Raw genomic sequence first — 22477 nt, 5'->3', positions numbered from 1 at the left:
AACCCTAAACCCTAAACCCTAAACCCTAAACCCTAAACCCTAAACCCTAAACCCTAAACCCTAACCCCTAACCCTAAACCCTAAACCCAAACCCCAAACCCCAAAACCCCAAACCCCAAACCCAAAACCAAACCCCTAAACCCTAACCCTAAACCCTAACCTAAACCCTAAACCCTAAAACATAAACCCTAAACCCTAAACCCTAAAAAACCCTAAAAAAACCCTAAACCCTAAACCCCAAAACCCAAAACCCAAAACCAAAAACCCCAAACCCAAAAACCCCAAACCCAAAAACCCCAAACCCCAAAACCCAAACCCCAAACCCCTAACCCTAAACCCTAAACCCAAAAAAAAAAGTGAAAAAATGCTTTGGAATTTTCCCAATTTTCTGCCCTCCCTCAACCTTACGGGATGGCGGCAGACAGGCCGTCGGACCTTTTAGTCCCTCCCCCTCCTCCTGATTCGTCCATCCCCATGTCATGGGGGACCACCCATATGCCTTTGGAATCAAAAAGCTTGCAGCCGCCAGTCAACAATGGTGGCTTGCAAGTTAAAGACCTTCAAAAGTCTCCTATATCACCCCGAGCTCAAAAGAAATCCTTTTTGAGTGTGGCGGCTGAAGAGAAACCCCCCATAATCCCTACAACCCGAGAGCCCTTTTGGTATAAAGATCGGCCCGCTGTGACGTTTTTTGATGATGAGATCATTGCTCTTGCTCAGCCCTTCAAACATTCCATGGTAGGTAAGTTCTCCCGTATGCCCCGGTTGAATGATATTAGGGTTGCTTTCAAAAGAATCAGGCTAGTGGGTGCATATGAAATCCGTTGGTTGGATTATAAGCACATCCTGATTCATTTATCTAATGAGCAAAATTTGAATCGTTTATGGATGCGTCAAGCATGGTTCATTGTAAACCAGAAGATGAGAGTCTTTAAGTGGACTCCAAACTTTCAACCGGAAAGGGAATCCTCCTTGGTTCCCGTTTGGGTCTCATTTTCGAACTTGCGTGCTCATCTATATGAAAAATCGCCACTTTTGATGATTGCTAAGTCGGTGAGGATACCACTTTTATTGATGAAGCCACGGCAAATGGCACACGACCAAGTGTGGCCCGAGTGTGTGTCGAGTATGACTGCCAGCAGCCCCCTCTTGAACAGATCTGGATCGTGACTAGGGATAGACGTACAGGAACCATCACTGGAGGATTTCAACAGAAGGTGGAGTTTGCCAGACTTCCCGAATACTGCAGTCACTGTTGCCATGTGGGACACAGTATTTCAACATGTTTGGTGATGGGTCACAGTAAGGACAAGCCAGGAAAGGCACAGCCTAAGCCCCTTGTGGATAAAAAGCAGGACGATGATGAAGGGAAAAGAGTGAAAAGTAAGGAAACAGGCGATCCGATGGTTAATGGCGACAAAAGGAAAAATTCGATCCAAATGGAATCGAAAAAACAGAACATGAAATGGATGGAGGTTGAAAAGGGTGGCAAAAGCGGGGCCAAGGATGCCCATGGCGTAGAAGTCATTTCGAAGGATAGTGGAGTGGATCCCGTGCAGATTTCTAATAGTTTTGGGGTGTTAGAAGCAATGGAGGATGGCGGGGATGATGGAACTACAAAACAGGGGAGAACAGAGAAGGTGAACAGTACCATGCAATTTTCAAAAAATATTTTTAAGGAGAAAGAAAGGCAGTCGACAATGATGGAACGATGCTCGGGAAAGATAAATGGAGATGGGACGGTTTTAGAGGCTTTACTGCTCATACCAGCTACGGATGGAGTGAATCAGGATAAGCTAATATCGTCTCCAGTGGGTGTGGTCGAGGGCCCAAAGCAGAATGAGAGTGAGGTTAAGCAAAGTTTTGTACAGACGGTGATGGCTGACAGTTGGCAAACAGGAGCAGATACTCACGAGAGTGTAGAAAATGTTACAGATTTTGATCGGGTTCAATGGGCACTGGATACAGGCCATGTGACGTCTCGGAAGGCAAAAAAGAAGACCAACAGAAAACTTGAGGATCGACTTTCGGTGACGGCCACGCATGGTGATGGTCAGACAGTACCGGAGGTCGAACAATATTTGGGGAGTCCAAAACAGTGGTCGTATCGTCTAAACGTGGATGGTGATAAGGGACTTGATGGTGGTGACAACGTGCAGCTGAGTCAACTCGGATGTAATAGTGTAGTGAGTTCTCGTGGCTGTCTTAAACTCAGTACTGTTCACTCTCATGCAGCCGTCTCTTGTGCCGCGCATACAGTGCCAGGAAGTATACAACAGATGGGAGAAAACATTTTAATGGTGGAACCAGCAGCTAGTTCACGTGAATTAATGGAAAGGAATGCAGACTGCGATCCAAACGTGGGATTAAATCTGGGTATATGTGGTTATAATAAAGAACTAAGTTCAATTCCTTCATGTGCAGGAACTAATTCTGCTGACCTTCTAGAAAATTTGGAAGCAGGAAAGCAACAGGAGAACAACAGCCGAGGGAAGGCGAAACAAACCAAAGCTGATGATAGCAACAGATCAGTGTCCCATGTGGACTCTCGAGAGGATTCGAACAGACAGCATATTGAATGCCACCCAATGGTTTTCAGAAGAAGAAAATCTGATAGTGATGTTTTATATATCCTTTCAGAAGATATTCCTTCAGAGAATAATGCACATGTGTTAACAGATGGGTCTGATGAAGACTCCATCTCCAAGCAATTCAACACCATAACTTACCCATGATCAGTGCCCTGCTTTGGAATGTAAGGGGAGTGGCTGGAAAAGCAATCCAAAGGAGAATTAAAAAACTGCAGATGATGCACCAAATAAAGATATTGGTTATTCTGGAACCAATGGTAAGTGTTGATCGAATTGAATTTTTTAGGAGAAAATTAGGCTTTGAAGGGGCGGCCTTTAATTGTTCTCAAAAAATTTGGATTTTTTGGATGCACGGAATCACTTGCACAACCAGGTTTGATCATCCCCAATGCTTGCATGTTCAATTATCTTTCCCGTGGCTTCCTGTCCCTATTCAAGCTTCATTTGTTTATGCAAAATGTACTAGAACGGAACGGCTTGCTTTATGGGATTTTATGAGACGTATTGTAGAGGATGTATAGGGTCCTTGGCTGGCTGGAGACGACTTTAATGTTATCTTAAGGCGGGAAGAGAGATTTTTGGGTGCAGACCCACATACGGGAGCCATGGAAGATTTTGCAAATGCCTTACTTGATTGTGGGTTAGTAGATGCAGGGTTTGAAGGCAACAATTTTACGTGGACTAACTCACGGATGTTCCAAAGATTAGATCGGATTCTCTATAACCCACAATGGGTAGCTCAGTTTACTTCTACTCGGGTTCAACATTTAAACCGTGATGGTTCAGATCACTGCCCGCTTTTAATTTCTTGTTCTAACTCTATTGTGCCGCGGCCTTCATCATTTCGTTTCCTCCATTGCTGGACAAAGCATCATGGCTTCTTCGATTTTGTTATTAATAATTGGAAATTACCGATGCAAGAGCAAGGCATGAAGGCATTTTGGTTGAAGCAGCTAAGGCTCAAGAAGGCTTTGAAAAGCTGGAACAAATATGTATTTGGTGATATTTTCAGCAATCTTAGAGCAGTCGAGAAACAGGCCGAGGAAAGTGAAAAGCGGTTTCAAGAAGACCAGTCCACGATAAACCGGGAAAACATGAATTTATCCTATGCTAAACTTAACCACCTGCTCAGTGTTGAAGAGGCGTACTGGCAACAGAAATTAGGGGTCAAGTGGTTGATAGAGGGGGAAACCAATACACAGTTTTTCCACATGCGTATGTAGAAGAAAAGAGTGAAAAATTCAATATTCCGAATTCAGACTTGTGATGAATCGGTTGTGGAGGATCAAGAGCAGATTAAAAATTCAGCAGTAGACTATTTTGCTAAACTTTTGAAGGCGGACAGCAGTGATAACACCAGGTTCAATGCTTCATTAATTCCCCGTTTATTAACTGATCGTGATAACGATTTTTTATGTGCAGTGCCTACAATATCTGAAATTAAGGAGGCAGTTTTTGCGATTGATAAAAATAGTGTGGTGGGTCCGATGGGTTTTCCTCTCTTTTTTATCAACATTGTTGGAATATAATTGCAGATGACCTTCTCGATGCTGTTCAGGATTTTTTTAGAGGAGCAAGGATGCCACAAGGAGTTACTTCTACAACTCTGGTTTTGTTACCAAAAAAACTAGATGCAACGCACTGGAGGGATTTTCGCCCAATTAGCTTATGCACTGTCCTCAACAAAATTGTCACCAAGCTATTGGCAAACCGGTTGTCTACAGTATTGCCTTCATTGATATCTAAAAATCAGAGTGGCTTTGTGAAAGGGAGACTAATCAGTGACAACATACTTTTGGCCCAGGATTTGATTGGTAAACTGGATCATAAATCGAGAGGAGGTAATGTTGTCTTAAAACTTGATATGATGAAAGCTTATGACAGAAATAAATTGGGGTTTTTTATATTTGATGATGGAGAAATTTGGATTTAATGCTCAGTGGATAGATATGATTAAACACTGCATTTCGAACTGCTGGTTTTCTTTATTGATTAATGGGCAGTCAGTTGGGTACTTTAAATCTGAGAAGGGTTTACGACAGGGAGATGCAATTTCACCACTTTTATTTATCCTTGCTGCTGAATACTTATCTCGTGGATTAAATAATTTATTCTCTCAATTCTGCTCATTGCAATATCAATCCGGATGCTCCATCAATATCAGTCACCTTGCCTTTGCGGACGATGTTATGATTTTTACTAATGGAAGCAAAGCTGCCTTGCAGAAAGTGTTAATGTTCTTGCAGGAGTATGAACAGATTTCAGGGCAGAAGCTTAATCCCAACAAAAGTAACTTCATCACAGCCAATAGTGTGTCTAGCTCAAGATGCCAGATTATAGCTCAAGCCACAGGATTTCAGCAAACAAATTTACCCATCACATATTTGGGAGCTCCTCTGTACAAGGGACATAAGAAAGTGTTGTTGTTTGATTCCCTTATTAATAAGATTCGAGATCGCATTACAGGATGGGAGAATAAAGTTTTGTCTCCATGAGGGCGTATTACTTTATTACGAAGTGTTTTGTCATCATTGCCGATTTATTTGCTTCAAGTGCTTAAGCCACCTGTGATTGTTATTGAACGAATTGAGAGACTCTTTAATTCCTTTATTTGGGGAGGTTCACTAGATAGTAAAAAGATGCACTAGACAGCATGGGGAAAAATAGCATTACCTTGTTCTTAAGGTGGATTGAGTATTCGTAATTTGAAGGATGTTTTTGAGGCTTTCACTGCGAAAACTTTGGTGGAGATTCCGAACTTGTAATAACTTGTGGACTTGATATATGAGAGCTAGATACTGTACTGGCCAACTTCCTCACACTGTGACTTCCAAACCACATGACTCACCTACATGGAATAGAATAATCATTGGGAGAGACACAACAGGGCAGCAGATAAAGTGGCGGCTCGGGAAAGGAGATTTGTTTTTCTGGCATGATATTTGGTTTGGAGATGACCCACTGGTAAACTCTTTCCCTTCATTTTTCTAATTCCATGATTAAAGTTCATTATTTTTTTCATGATAATGAATGGGATGTAAACAAGTTAAGAGTTGTACTACCAACTAATGTCGTGAACGAGATATTAAAAATCCCAATAAGTTGTACACAAGAAGATGTGGCGTATTGGGCTTTAACCCCAAATGGAGACTTTTCCACCAAGAGTGCATGGGAACTGCTTCGCCAACGCCAACCTAGTCATCCATTAGGTAAGTTTTTTTTGCACACAAGTATCCCACTTACCGTCTCATTTTTCTTATGGCATTTAGTGAATAATTGGATTCCTGTGGAGTTACGGATGAAATCAAAAGGCTTCCAATTAGCATCAAAATGCCTTTGTTGCCGATCGGAGGAGATGGTTATGCATGTATTTTGGGATGGTTTGGTTGCACAACAGGTATGGACTTATTTTGCGAAATTCTTTCAAATATCTGTTATTAATCATAACAATGTTATGCAAATTATTCATGCTTGGTATTATTCTGGGGATTACACTAAACCTGGACATATTCGAATATTACTGCCTCTACTGATTCTTTGGTTTCTTTGGGTTGAAAGAAATGACGCTAAGCATAGAGGCCTTGGAATGTATCCGGATAGAGTTATTTGGCGTATTATGAAAATGTTACGACAGCTGTTTCAGGGTAATTTGTTACGCCAATGGCAATGGCGAGGTGATATTGATATTGCTACACATTGGGGTTTCCGTTTTGATCGAAAGAGCCAGAGTCCACCAAAAATTATTTACTGGCATCGACCATTGATAGATGAATTTAAGCTGAATGTCGATGGTAGTTCCAAAGATGCCTTTCACATTGCTGCTGGTGGAGGTCTTCTTAGAGACCATACAGGTAATATGATTTTTGCTTTCTCTGAGAATATTGGACCTCATAATTCGCTACAGGCAGAGTTACTGGCATTACATCGGGGTCTGCTTTTATGTATTGAGTACAATATCTCTTGAGTCTGGATAGAAATGGATGCACAAGTAGTTGTACAGATGATACAGGAGGGTCATCAGGGCTCTTCTAGAATTCAGTATTTGCTTGCTTCGATCCGTAGATGCTTGAGTAGTTTGTCTTTTCGTATTTCACACATTCATAGAGAAGGGAACCAAGCTGCAGATCATCTCTCAAATCAGGGGCATACGCACCAAAATCTGCAAGTATTGTCACAAGCAAAAGGTCAACTCCAAGGTATAATTAGATTAGATAAAATAAATTTACCATATGTTCGTTTTAAATAAATGTAAAAGAGTACGATTCCTAATTTATTTATGTTATTTGTACTTCTTAGATTCTTGTAATATGGAAAAATTTCAATTTTACGATAGCATTCAAAAATATGCACATAAACTGAAATTTTCCATTTCAGGTATCTTGCTTTATCTTTCTCAAACCATTGTAACTTTGGAGGTTCGGTTTATGTCCCCCTCCCGATTAAACTTAATTTCTTCAATATTTAATAAAATTTAACAGGGTAGTTGGGCCCTGCGGGAACTTCCAATTTAAAAAAAAAAACCCTAAACCCTAACCCCTCAACCCTCAACCCTCAACCTCAACCCCCAAACCCCAAACTCCAAACTCTAAACCCCAACCCCTAACCCTAAACCCTAAACCCTAAACCCCAAACCCTAAACCCAAAACCCAAAACCCTAAACCCAAAACCTTAAACCTAAACCCTAAACCCTAAACCCCAAACCCTAAAACCTAAACCTTAAAACCTTAAATCCCTAAACCCTAAACCCTAACCCCAAACCCCGAACCCCTAAACCTTAAACCCTAAACCTAAACCAAACAAAAAAAAATGACAAACGCTCTCAACTCATGCGATTTTCCCAACCTCCCCAATACTCACGGCTTGGCCTCGGGCTGGCCACCCGACCCCCCCAACTGATCGTCGACAGCCTCACTTCCTCCCCCTCCGGTGTCGGTTGGAAACCCACCAAACATTTGGCACCAAAACCTGAACCCATCAAACGTAGAAGGCAGAGTTCCTAATCTGCAGATCCAGCAACAACATCCTGTTTCTCCCAAATCTGCAAAAAAATCCTTTCTCTCTATTGTTACTGCAGCGACGCCAGCCTTGATTCCTCCAACTCGAGCAATTTTTCGTTACAAGGATAAACCAACTGTTCTTTTTTTTTAAGATGAGATTGAAACCTTGGCACAGTCATTCAGATTTTCTATAGTTGGAAAATTCTCACGTACGCCACGTTTGGTGGAGATAAGGCAAGCCTTTGTTGGTTTGGGGTTATCGGGTCCTTACAATATTCGGTGGATGGATTACAAGCATGTTTTAATCCATTTGTCAAATGAACAAGACTTTAACAGAATCTGGACAAAGCAGACATGGTTTATAGCAAAATAGAAAATGAGGGTGTTTAAGTGGATGCCGGACTTTGAACCAGAGAATGAGTCTTCCATCATCTCAGTTTGGATTTCGTTTCCAAATTTTAGAGCTCATCTTTTCGAGAAGTCAGCTTTGCTTTTGATTGTTAAAGCCATCGGGAACCCCCTCGGCGTTGATGAAGCAACAACAAATGGGACAAGGTCGAGTGTCGTAAAAGTTTGCATCGAGTACGACTGCTTAAAATCACCAATCGAAAGTGTATGGATAGTTACAAGTAAAAGAGGTTCCGAGGATGTCACGGGAGGATACTTACAGAAAGTTGATTTCACCCCTATGCCCAAGTACTGCAGCCATTATTATCACGTGGGTCATGGGGTGGAAAACTGTCTAGTGCTAGGGCAAAAATCGGGGACTTTTAAGCCAAAACCGACTGAAAAACCAAGTGGAAATTCCCAGGGTGACCCAACTGTTAATCGCACAATGGAGGCAGAAGAGGTGAATCGGGAAAAAGAAGTCGGGGGGATGGATGTTGAAAAAAGAAAGGCAGATTCAAGAATGGCAGTTCCAAAACACGTGAAAACATGGCAAGTGGTCTATAAAGGTGGCAGTAGTGGAGCAAAGGATGTTAGGGGCATCGAGATAGCATCTCAAGTCGAGGAAGAGGAGTTGGTGCAGACTTCAAATCGATTCGGCGTGATGGAAAAGCTACAAGAAAAGGAATGCAAAAAATAGGGTAAAACGAAATCGGGGAACAGTATAAATGCTAGAAAAAAGCTTGCTTTGAGTGTGCCGGTTGATGTTGATGAACGGGGAAAAAATAGAGTTATCGAAATAAAACGAAACGAAGAAATGATGCCAGTCACGGTTGGGCAGTGCAGAGGCTTAAGAAAGACGAAAACGACGGCACAGGTAAAGGGCTCGGGTCCAATCGAACCAACTGGAGAGAGTTTGGTACAGAATTTTGGGAAGGATAAAGGCGGATAACTGAGATGCTTGCACCGTGATGTGACGGAGGAGCGGTGGAAAGGAGCGGAGGACCAAAACGGAAACGATAAACCCAAGGGAGCAGTGACGGTAGCAGTACTTTCTGTAAAATTGCAGACAGTAGAGGATGGAGTACAAATGACCTTTCACGATTATGGGCTGCATGGTCAACCCCAAAAATACGTGGGAGAACATGATACCCATGCAAAAATGGAAAGTGAGCATACAGTAAATGATTTAAAAAACAAAAATAAAATAAAATCTCGGCAAAAGCTGACTGATGGAGTAGCAGAAGCAAGTCTGCATGCTGCGGTGACTTTTTTACATGAAAAAAGAGCACATTTCCATAGTGGAAATACCGAGGGAGTGCAGCTCATGCCAAAGGAAGTACAGGTCATTCTTCATGAAAACGGGATGCAAGGTCAAACCAGAAAAGCAGGAGGGGAAAAGGAAATGTCAGAATTTTTTACAGTGGGCAGAACAAATGCTATTCCTTCTCAAATTGTTCACGACAAACGAAGTAAAAAAGATGGGATCAACAATGAAAAGGCCGAGGAAATGACAGCCCCTGTAGACGATGGGACTTTGGTGCAACAAACGGAGCAAGAGGGTACAGCGGAGAATTCAAAAAATATTTTTTTATGCCACAATTGCAGGTGGCATCTATACCGCACGAAGAGTGCCAGAGAACTACAGAAACAGAGTCAGGAAGTCAAGCGGGGTCAACTACAGTGGAGGAACAGAAACATGGCTCCTTGCGGGAGCCGACTCAAATTGGCCAGCGTATAACGATTAGGAAACAAAAATTGAAAAAGAAAGCCAAGCCGGTTTTTAGCCAGCTTGGTCTCAGTGATGAATGTTGATGATGAGAGAATTTCCTTGGATTTTGTTCCCCCCGCAGAAGGTCAGAAAAGTGAAAAGAAAAAACATCACTTACTAGACAAAGGACTAGCGGACATTAAGGGGAGCGGTGGCTTAAACAATTCACGGTTCGAACCAGGTAACTATGTCTTTAATACAGAAAATGGCTCAATCCCTTCTAACGAAGCTGCAGGTAGTAACCCAAAACGGGAAATCAGAATGGGGACCAAAATGCACCCCCCCCCCCCATGCATTTCCAAGCGACAATCGAGAGCCACAAGTTGGATAATCACCCACGTGTCATCAAAAGGAGGAATTCGGACAGCTTTCTCTATTCTCTGGACAATTGGAACTCCATGAATGTCTCAGAATATTTGGAAGGAAAAGATGGAGCAGAAACAGAAAATTCCATCTCAATGAAGACTTCTTTTTAAACCTTTCCATGATTAGCTGCCTCATTTGGCAGAAGAAGAGGCAGAAAAGAGAGAAATCGAATTCCAACAGAATCCGTCCTTGACTAATAGAAATCTCATGCACAAAGCTTATGCCACATTGAATCGTCAGTTGAGTATTGAGGAACTTTTTTGGCAACAAAAATCTGGTGTTAAATGGTTAGTGGAGGGTGAAAGCAACACCAAATTCTTTCACATGAGGATGAGGAAAAAGAGAGTGAGAAGTCACGTTTTTCAGATTCAAGACTCAGAAGGAAATGTATTCGATGATCACCACTCTATCCAAAATTCTGCCACTGATTTCTTCCGTAATTTAATGAAGGCAGAAAATTGTGCTAATTCCAGGTTTGACCCCTCTTTAATTCCTCGGATTATCTCCTCTGTTGATAACAATTTCTTATGTGCAGCACCATCACTTCAGGAAGTCAAGGAAGCAGTCTTTAATATTAACAAGGATAGTGTGGCAGGCTCGGATGGTTTTTCATCTTTATTTTACCAATATTGTTGGGATATCATCAAACATGACCTTCTCAATGCAGTGCTGGATTTTTTTCGAGGGTCTCCTCTCCCATGTGCCATCACTTCCACAACATTAGTACTGCTACCTAAAAAGCTAAATGCCTGCCACTGAAGCGAGTACCGTCCAATTAGTTTATGTACTATCTTAAATAAGATAGTAACTAAACTCTTGGTGAACCGTCTATCCAAAATTCTGCCATCCATCATTTCAAAAAATCAGAGTGGTTTTGTCAATGGTCGCCTTATCAGTGACAACATCTTGCTAGCTCAGGAACTCATTGGTAAGATTGATGCCAAGTCGAGGGGAGGTAATGTGGTTCTTAAACTTGATATGGCCAAAGCTTATGACCGCTTGAATTGGGATTTCCTATACTTAATGATGGAACACTTTGGCTTCAATGCTCATTGGATAAACATGATAAAATCTTGCATTTCTAACTGCTGGTTCGCCTTACTGATCAATGGCTCCTTGGTGGGTTATTTCAAATCAGAGAGGGGACTGCGACAAGGTGACTCCATTTCCCCAATGCTATTCATTTTGGCTGCTGACTATTTATCCCGAGGACTGAATCATTTGTTTAGCTGTTATAGTTCCTTGCAATATTTATCAGGTTGCCAGATGCCTATTAGCCACCTTTCCTTTTGCTGATGATATAGTTATATTCACTAATGGAGGTCGTTCAGCCTTGCAAAAAATTTTGAGTTTTTTACAGGAATATGAACAGGTGTCCAGTCAAAAAGTTAATCATCAGAAAAGCTATTTTATCACAGCTAATGGTTGTCCGCTCTCTATGAGGCAAATCATCTCTCATACAACTGGATTTCAGCACAAAACACTCCCTGTCACCTACCTCGGAGCTCCACTGCATAAAGGACCAAAAAAGGTACTCCTTTTTTATTCTTTAATTTCAAAAATTCGAGATCGTATTTCAGGCTGGGAGAATAAGATTTTATCACCAGGAGGTCGTATTACATTGTTAAGAAGTGTTCTTTCCTCTCTTCCGATGTACTTGCTACAAATCCTTAAACCACCCGTGACAGTAATTGAGAGAATTGATAGACTGTTCAATAGTTTCCTATGGGGTGACTTAGTTGAAAACAAGAAAATGCATTGGGCGGAATGGGCAAAAATCTCTTTTCCATGTTCAGAAGGGGGACTTGGCATCCAAAAATTGGAAGATGTTTGTGCGGCATTCACATTGAAATTATGGTGGAGATTCTAAACAGGTAAAAGTTTATGGACACAATTTCTGAGAACTAAATATTGCCTTGGCCGAATACCCCACCATATTCAACCAAAGCTTCATGATTCCCATGTTTGGAAATGGATGATCAGTGGTCGAGAAATGGCTTTGCAAAATATTCGATGGAAAACAAGTAAAAGGGACCTTTTTTTCTGGCATGACTGTTGGATGGGAGATAAACCTCTGGCTGCTTCATTTCCTGAATTTCAGAATGACATGTCACATGTTAATCATTTTTATAATGGGGATACTTGGGATGTGGACAAACTGAAATCATTTCTGCCTATGGTTTTAGTCGATGAGATATTGCAGGTCCCTTTTGATAAGTCCCAGGAGGATGTTGCGTACTGGACTTTCACTTCGAACGGGGATTTTTCCACTATGAGTGCTTGGGAAACGGTCAGACAACGGCAAGCGTCCAATGCATTATGCTCATTCATCTGGCATAGAAGCATACCTTTATCAATTTCCTTTTTCTTTTGGAAGACTTTACACAATTGGATCCCAGTTGAGCTTCGAATGAAGGAAAAAGGTATTCATTTGGCTTCTAAGTGTGTTTACTGCAACTCTGAAGAGTCCTTAATTCATGTCCTATGGGAAAATCCGGTAGCGAAACAGGTTTGGAATTTCTTTGCAAAATTCTTTCAAATCTATATTTGGAATCCCCAACATGTTTCTCAAATTATATGGGCATGGTATTCCTCTGGTGATTATGTCAGAAAGGGCCATTTTTGGGTTTTGCTTCCAAATTTTATTTGTTGGTTTTTATGGTTAGAAAAGAATGATCCATAGCACAGGCACTCAGGGTTGCATCCAGATCGAGTCACATGGCGAATCATGAAGCTGTGCAGACAGTTATATGATGGCTCCTTGCTACAACAATGGCAATGGAAAGGAGACACAGATATAGCGGCAATGTTGGGACTTTCTTTCCCTCTTAAACAGCATGCTCCTCCCCAAATTATTTATTGGAAAAAACCATCCATAGGTGAATATAAGTTGAATGTGGATGGTAGCTCTCAAAATGGTCCGCACGTAGCTAGTGGAGGAGTGCTTCAAGACCATATAGGCAAGCTGATCTTTGGCTTCTCCGAGAACATCGGCCTTTGTAATTCCTTGCAGGCTGAACTGCAAGCTTTACTTCGTGGACTTCTATTGTGCAAAGAGCGTCATATAGAGAAGCTTTGGATTGAAATGGATGCATTGGTGGCGATTCAATTAATTCAGCTTTCCCAAAAAGGGTCCCATGACATAAGGTATCTATTGGAGTCCATAAGGATGTGCTTGAGCAGCTTCTCCTATCGAATTTCACACACCTTTCGAGAGGCAACCAAGCAGCAGATTTTCTGTCAAATAAAGGACACAATCATCAAAATCTTTGTGTATTCACAGAAGCACAAGGTCAGCTACATGGTATGCTTAAATTAGATAGATTGAATTTACCTTATGTTCGTTTTCAAGGAATGTAAAGGAGTAGTACTCCTCATTTATATTTATGGCTTTTACATAGAATTTTGTAATATGGAAGTGTTCCAATTTTATGACGATAGACTAAAATTTGGTCATAAAATGGAACACTCCATTCTAGGTACTTTGCTTTTCTACATTTTACGGTTTATGTTTTATTTTAGAATAGTGCTTCAATGTTACAGTAAAAAATATCTATCTTTCGGTAGCATCAAAAGTTATGCACGTACGATAGATTTTCTTACTCTAGGTGTTTTTACAAATCAATCTCATGCTCATGTAACTTGGAGGTACGGTATATGCCCCCCTCTTTTGTACCTTTTTAACGTTATTAATAAAATTTAACAGGATAGCTGCGCCCTGCGTGAATTTCCAGTATAAAAAAAAACCCTTAACCCTAAACCCCTAACCCCTAACCCCTAACCCCTAAACCCTTAACCCTCAACCCTCAACCCTACACTCTACACCCTAACCCCTAACCCTAACCCCTAATCCCTAAACCCTAACCCTAACCCCTAACCCCTAACCCCTAAACCTTAACCCTTAACCCTAACCCCTAACCCCTAAATCTTAGCCCCTAAACCCTAAACCCTAAACCCTAACTCCTAAACCCGAACCCTGAACCCCAAACCCCAAGCCTCGGATGTCTAATCCTCCCTCACCTAAGCTTCATGCTTAGGTGATGTGTTTGAGGCTTTTAGCATGAAGCTTTGGTGGAGGTTTGTATCCTGTAACAGCATTTGGACGCGATTTATGCGGACTAAATATTGTACGGCCTAAATTTTAAGGTACGTCCAGCCGAAACTCCATGATTCACAAACATGGAAACGAATGCTTGCCAGCTGTTCAACCGCAGAGAATTACATTAGGTGGCGGATTGGTAAGGGAGAGTTATTCTTTTGGCATGATTATTGGATGGGTGATACCCCCTCGGTCGATCGTTTTCCAATATTTGCATCATTGATGACGAGAGTTTCCCATTTTTATGATGATGGTACATGGAACGTGGATAAGCTGAACAATGTGCTGTCGAAGGAAGTGGTGGTGGAAATTCTAAACATTCCGATTGATCCTCTTAATGATGATAGGGCATTTTGGGTGCTTACCTCAGATAGGCAATAGTTCGTCAATGCCAGTCGGTAAACCCCGTGTTTGATTTAATTTGGCATAAAAGCATTCCTCTAACTATCTCTTTATTCTTTTGGAGGTTATTACAGGACTGGATCCAAGTTGATTTGCGATTGAAAACCAAGGGTTTCTAGTTAGCTTCTAAATGTCAACATTGCAATTCAGAGGAGTCTCTCTTGCATGTCATGTGGGAATGCCCAATTGTCGTACAGGTTTGGATTTATTTCACGAAATTCTTCCAAATCAACATTATTCATCCCCAGACTGTTAATCAGATTATGTCGGCATGGCTGTACTCCAGAGATTATACGAAAAGAGGACACATACGCACGTTAATGCCTTTATTCATTTTTTGGTTCTTATGGGTTGAAAGGAACGATGCAAAACATAGGAACCTTGGTATGTATCCTAATAGAGTGGTGTGGAGAGTACTCAAACTCATCCACCAACTATTTCATGGGAGACAATTCCAGCGGTGGCGATGGAGGGGAGATCTTCAAATTACTCAAACATGGGGTCTAATATTTCAGCAGGCAGTCCCACATCCACCAAGAATATTCTCTTGGCATCAACCATCAACAGGTGAGTTTAAGTTAAATGTTGATGATAGTTCAAAGCACAATTTTCAGAATGCTACTGGAGGAGGACTTCTTCGCGATCATACTGGTACTTTGATCTTTGGTTTCTCCGAAATTTTGGATCGTGTGATTCTTTATAAGCAGAATTGATGGCTCTGCACAGGGATTTATTGTTGTGTACTGAATATAGTGTTTCTAGACTTTGGATAGAAATGGATGCGAAAGTAGTGGTACACATGATTAATGAGGGTCATCAGGGATCTTCTAGGACTCGGTACTTGCTTGCCTCTATTCGTAGATCCTTAAGTAGTATCTCTTTTCGGATTTAGCACATCCATAGAGAGGGAAACCAGGCAGCAGACCATATCGCGAATCAAAGGCATACGCATCAAAATTTGAAGGTATTCTCACAAGCAGAAGATCAGCTCAGAGGTATTCTCGGATTAGATAGAGTTAATTTACCTTATGTTCATTTTTAATGAATGTAAAGGAGTAGTACTCCTAGTTTATTTTTCCTGCTTAGTTACTCTAATAGAATTTTGTAAAATGGACATGTTTCAATTTTATGACGATAGTTAAAAAATATCGTCACAAAATGAAACACTTCATCCTAGGTGCTTTTCTTTTTTACATTTTCTGTTTTAAATTTCATTCTAGTCTATTGTTTCCATGTAATAATAAGGAACATCTGTTTTACTGTAGCATCAAAACATATGCACGTAAAATAGTTTTCCTTACTCTAGGTGTTGCTATGAACTTTACTTATAATCATGTAACTTTGAGGTACGATTTATGCCCCCCTCATTTGTACCTTTATTTCGTTATTAATAAAATTTAACATGGTAGTTGGGCCCTGCGTGAATTTTCAGCATAAAAAAAAACCCTAAATCCTGAACCCTAAACCCTAACCTCTAAACCCCTAACCCCTAAACCCCAACCCCTAAAACCCTAAGCCCTTAACCCTAAACCCTAAACCAAACCAAAACCACCACGCTTGAGGAAAAAAAAAGTGGAAAATGCTCTCAACCTTTCGCACTTTCCCCCCCTTCCCCAACTACAAAGAATGGGGGCTGGCCGGCCGCCAGACCCACCAAACCTACCACCGCCGGTTGTTACACCCTCCCTAAGGCAACCGACGGCAAACCCAAGCATTACAGTGGAGAAAACACTTCTGCCGCAAGTCGTGCATGGTGCCCAACAAGGTGCTTCAAGCCAAACACAAGCGCCAACATCACCTAGATTTCACAGAAAGTCTTTTCTCTCTATCGCGATCGGGGAAAAGCCCCCTGTGATTCCCATTAACCGAGATCTAGTGGTATACAAGGATCGACCAACCACTGCATTTTTTTAAGATGAAATACGAACCCTAGCACAGCAATTCCTACTTTCTCTTGTTGGAAAGTTTTCTCGCATGCCAAAACTGGTAGATATCAGATCTGCGTTTAGAGGGATCGGACTGGTAGGGGCATATGAGATTCGGTGGCTGGACTATAAACATGTCCTTATTCACCTATCGAACGAGCAAGACTTTAACCGGATCTAGACAAAACAGCAATGGTTTATTGCTAATCAGAAAATGCGAGTCTTCAAATGGTCTCCAGAGTTCGAAGCAGAGAAGGAATCCCCGGTAGTGCCTATGTGGATCTCTTTCCCTAATCTGAAGGCGCACTTATATGAGAAATCGACGTTGCTTCTAATTGCCAAGATTGTCGGGAAACCGTTATTTGTTGATGAAGCTACTGCCAAAGGCTCTCGACCAAGTGTGGCGAGAGTTTGTGTTGAGTACGATTGTAGGAAGCCCCCCGTGGAACAGATCTGGATTGTAATACAGAATCGAGAAACAGGTACGATGACTAAAGGGTATTCACAGAAGGTGGAGTTCTCGCCTATGCCAAATTATTGTTACCATTGCTGCCATGTAGGGCACAAAAACGTCGACTGCATAATGCTAGGTAATAAGCCCAAGCCTCCTAGATCTGGGAAGCTACAGATCACGAGCAAGGAAAAGGCTTCTAAGCCGCAATCCCTCAGACCCGATGATATGGGGAAGCCTACGGGGTTAGAAGAAGGTGGAGGAATGGTGCTTGAAAAAGAAAAATCTGANAGGAGGATGAGTGGGGCGCAGATTCGGACAGACTAAAAGTTAGGGGTTTAGGGGTTTTAGGGGTTTTTTTTTTTTAAACTGGAAATTCTCGCAACGCCCAGCTACCCTGTATTTATTTTATTAATAATAGGAAAAATTAAGTACATTAGGGAGGGGGACATAAACCTAACCTCCAGAAGTACATGAGAACGAGTAAAATTTTGAAAAGCACCTAGAATGGAAAGTTTCAATTTATGTGCATATTTGTGAGTGTAATCATAAAATCGAAACTCTGCCAAGTTACAAGACCCTAAATGGATAAAGAAATAAAAACATTTAAAATAAATTAGGAGTACTACTCCTTTACATTTATTTAAATCTAACATAAGGTAAATCTGTTTTGTCTAATCGCAAGATACCTCGGAGTTCACCTTGTGCTTCTGTGAAGACATGGAGATTTTGATGAGTGTGATCGCATTTCGATAAAAAATCAGCAGCTTGATTTCCTTCCCTGTGGATATGAGATATGCGAATAGAGATGACCTGCAAGCATTTTCTAATAGACTCTAACAAATATCGAATTTTGTAAGAGCCTTTATGATTATTCTATATCATTTGTATAACCACCTGGGCATCCATCTCTATCCATACTCGTGACACATTATATTCCATACATAAACAAAGTCCTTTGTGGAGAGCCAATAATTCTGCCTGCAATGAATTCTGATAACCAAAGTTTTCTAAGAACCCAAAAATAAGATTACCTGTATGGTCTCTCAATACACCTCCACCAGCAGCATTTTGAAACTCGTCTTTAGAACTACCATCAACATTAAACTTAAGTTCACCTATCAATGGTTTAATCTAATGAATAATTTTTGGTCGAGCCTGTCTCTCCTGTGCAAAATTAAATCCCCAATGTATAGCAATGTCAAGATCCCCTTTCCACTGCCATTTACACAATAAACCACCTTGAAATAGCTGTCTCAACATTTTCATAATTCGCCAAATAATTCTATCAGGATACATGCCTAGGTCCCTGTGCTTTGCATCATTCCTTTCAACCCATAAGAACCAGAAAATAAACAAAGGTATTAATGTTCTAATATGTCCCGGTTTAGCAAAATCACTTGAGTAGTACCAAGAATTCAGGATTTGCAAAATATTTTAAGGATTGTGAACATAGATTTGGAAGAATTTTGAGAAAAATTTCCAAACCTGTTGTGCAACCAGACTTTCCCATAAAACATGCAACAATGATTCCTCTGATTTACAACAAAGACATTTTGATGCAAGCTGAATACCTTTGGTTTTCATTCGCACCTCCACTGGAATCTAGTTATGCAACGTGCGCCACAAAAAGAAAGAGACGGTGAGGGGAATAGACTTATGCCAAATCAGTTGACCCACTAGATTCACCTGTTTTCGTTGTCTCAATAACTCCTAAGCACTTTTAGTGGAAAAATCTCCATTTGGTGTAAGGGCCCAATATGCTATGTCCTCATTTTCTCTACTAATGGGAATCTTCAATATCTCATCCACAATCGCATTAGGAATAACAGTTTTAAGCTTATCCACATCCCATGCATCATCATTAAAAAAATAATTAACCTTCATCATAGATTGACTAAATGAGGGAAAAGAATTTACCAGTGGCTCATCACCCACCCAAGCATCATGCCAGAAAAATATGTCGCCTTTACCTATCCTCCAACGTATTTGTTGGCTTGCTGTCACTCTTCCGTCTATTAAACGCTTCCATGTAGCTGAATCATGCGGCTTAGGAGCAATATTATGATGAATCTGGCCAGTGCAATATTTTAACCTCATGTACCTCGCCCATAGGCTCTGACAAGTATCAAACCGCCACCAAAGTTTTGTACTAAAAGCATCAAAGAAGTCTTTCAAACTACGGATGTGTAAGCCACCTTCCGAACTTGGAAAAGTGATATTATGCCAAGCAGTCCAGTGAATCCTTTTGCTGTCCATGGAACCGCCCCATAAGAAACTATTGAAAAGTCTCTCGATTTTTTGTATAACACATACCGAGGGCTTAAGCACTTGGAGGAGATAAATTGGCATAGAAGAAAGCACACTTCGTAGCAATGTTATGCGGCCACCGGCAGATAGAATTTTGTTTTCCCAACCTGTAATGCACTCACGAATTTTGTTCATCAAAGAATCAAACAACATTACCTTTTTAGAACCTTTAAAGAGAGGAGCTCCCAAATATGTTATGGGCAGAGTTTTGGGCAGAAATCCTGTTGTTTGTGAAATAATCTGCCTCTTGGAACTTGGCATATTGCTAGCTGTAACAGAACAACTCTTCTGATGATTTACTTTATGCCCCGAAATCTGCTCATACTCCTGCAAAAATTCTAGAATTTTCTCCAAAACTGACTTGCTCCCATTAGTAAATATCATAATATCATCCGCAAATGCAAGGTGGCTAATATTCAAAGAGCAACCAGAATGATAATGCAGGGATTTATATCGAAAAAATAACTCATTAATGCCCCTAGATAAATATTTTGCTGCTAATATAAACAACATGGGCGAAATCGAGTCACCTTGTCTGAGTCCTCTCTCCGATTTAAAATATCCAACTGAGTGCCCATTTATTAACACTGAAAACCAGCAGTTAGAGATACATCGCCTGATCATATCAATCCACATACCGTTGAAGCCAAATCTCTCCAAGACTAAAATGAGGAAATCCCAATTTAATCAATCATAGGCCTTCATCATGTTTAGCTTTAAAACCACATTACCACCTCTGGCTTTGTAGTCAATTTTGCCTATCAATTCTTGAGCCAACAAAATATTATCACTAATTAATCTGCCACTCACAAAACCACTTTGATTATCTAATATTAAGGAGGGTAAGACTTTAGATAACCAGTTCGCCAATAATTTAGTTACTATTTTGTTAAGAACAGTACATAAACTTATTGGGCGAAAATCACTCCAAGTAGCTACATCTGGTTTTTTAGCTAGAAGTACCAAAGTTGTAGAAGTTACCCCCCTTGGAAAAGCTGCTCCTTTGAAGAAGTCTCTCACTGCTGCTAAGAGATCCTCAACAATAATAGGCCAACATTGCTTATAGAAAAAGGATGAGAATCCATCCGGGCCTACAGCACTATCTTTGTCAATAGCAAAAACTTCATCTTTCACCTCCTGTAATTGTGGTTCTGCACATAATAAATCATTATCAGCATCAGATAACATTTGTGGAATTAATTTGCCTTAAACCTACTAAGATCACAATTTTCTGCCTTCAAGAGATTCTCAAAAAATTCCACTGGTAATGATTCAATCAAACCCGGTTCCTCCATTAAATTGCCTTCACTGTCTTGGATTTTAAAAATAGAATTTTTCACACGTTTCTTTTACATTTTCATGTGGAAAAATCTTGTATTCCGTTCACCCTCTACCAACCATTTTACTCCTGATTTTTACTGCCAGAACATTTCTTCCATGCTTAATTGATTGTTGAGTTTTGCATAGGCACGCTGCAGCTGGGTTCAGTTAATCACAGATGGATCATGTTGAAAAGCCAACTCCTTCTCCTTAGCTGTTTTTTCTGCTGCTCTAAGGTTTGAAAAAATATCACTAAATACATCTTTATTCCAACCTTTAAGACTTTTTTTTAACCGCTGCTGCTTATTCCAGAATGCCATCAAGCCGTTGCCATGTATAGGTTGCTTCCAGCTGTTAGCAACAAAATTAAAAAATTCGTGGTGTTTGACCCAAGCATGAAGCAAACAGAATGAAGAAGGCCTTTGTAAGGAAGAATTGCAACAAGAAATAAGTACAGGGCAATGGTCAGAACTATCCCTGTTTAAATGATGAATTCTCGTGTAGGAGAAAAAGGAAGCCCATTCCATGTTGTAAATAACCCGATCAAGTCTCTGAAACATGTGAGTGTTGGTCCAAGTAAATTTGTTCCCCTCAAAACCAGCATCCAGTAATCCACAGTCAAAAAGAGCAGTAGCAAACTCCTCTATCGATCCAGCATCTGGTTCCGCTCCAAAGAGTCGCTCCTCTCTGCTTAAAATAGTGTTGAAATCACCTCATGCTAACCATGGTTCCTGCATATTTGTTGCTACATTTCTCAAACAATCCCATAATTGTCTTCTTTCAATTTTAGTAAATTTGGCATAAATAAAAGAAGTTTGGAATGAAAAAGGTAACCAGGGAAAGGATATGCGGACATGTAAACACTGATGATGAACCATTTGCACTGTACACCCGACCTCCTCTGCCCAGAACATCCATATTTTTTTAGAACAGTTAGAAACAGGCCCTGTAAAATCGAGCTTCCTCCTACTGTATTCCAACTTGGACACATGAACCATTGGTTCTAAAATCACCAGGATCTTTATTTTATGCATTAGTTGAAGCTTTTTTACCCTCTTTTGAATGACTTTGCTAGCCACCCCGCGGACATTCCAAATCAATGCACTGATCATGGGAAAGTATGTCTGGAAAATTGCTTGGAGATGGAGCCATCACAGCTCTCATCTTTTTCCAATGAGCTATCCTTAGATGGACTATAGGAAATTTCACTATCTGACTTCCGATGTCTAGCCACCAGTGGATGGATTTCACAGCTTTGTTTCTCATGAAAATCCTGGGATGGTTTTCAAGATTGGTTAGCTCCTGTACTCGGGTTCTCCTGGTGTCTCTCACTCCTAGATATTTGTTACAATCTCAAGTGAATAGTATCTAGTGAGGGAACCATGCTGGGTTCTTTATTGAAGCCACATAGCCCATAATCAGCATCCTCTTTTCCGTCTAACGTTACTGCATGGGGATGGATAGGCTCGACATCCTTGGCTATCAAGTTGGCATGAATTACTCGTTCATTGGAGTGAATAGTGCCAAGTTGAAGAAAGCCATCTGGACTCAGTTCCTGTTCATTGCCGGGTTGACTCACCTCTTGGTTATTTTCCCCACTGTTTTCCAGTATTTCTGCACCCCGTGGGGCTTCGACCGAGACCCAGTTGCATGGGTTATAACCACTCAGACTGTCCGAAAGTCGGTAAGGCTACTACCACTCCAAATGTCTGTACTTTTGAGTTATCGACAGCCACGAGGACTCAGTGCACTGTTATTCCCGGGATGACTCATCTCCCGATTATTTTCTTGTGGTAGGAGTTGAAGTACAAAGACGATTGAAAAAATTGAAAATGATGCACAACATCAAATTGATAGT

General features: G+C 40.8%; 1 protein-coding gene across 1 annotated transcript; it reads left to right on the top strand.

The window, feature by feature from the left end:
* On the top strand, positions 16753-17316 carry LOC108662052. The gene has a single exon (XM_018121105.1). It carries the CDS (start codon positions 16753-16755, stop codon positions 17314-17316), a length of 564 nt encoding a protein of 187 aa, XP_017976594.1.

Source organism: Theobroma cacao, chromosome 5, assembly GCF_000208745.1.
Source record: "Theobroma cacao cultivar B97-61/B2 chromosome 5, Criollo_cocoa_genome_V2, whole genome shotgun sequence".
NCBI lineage: Eukaryota > Viridiplantae > Streptophyta > Magnoliopsida > Malvales > Malvaceae > Theobroma > Theobroma cacao.
The sequence above is the reverse complement of the archived record's forward strand: the minus strand, read 5'-3'. Positions and strand labels throughout refer to the sequence as shown.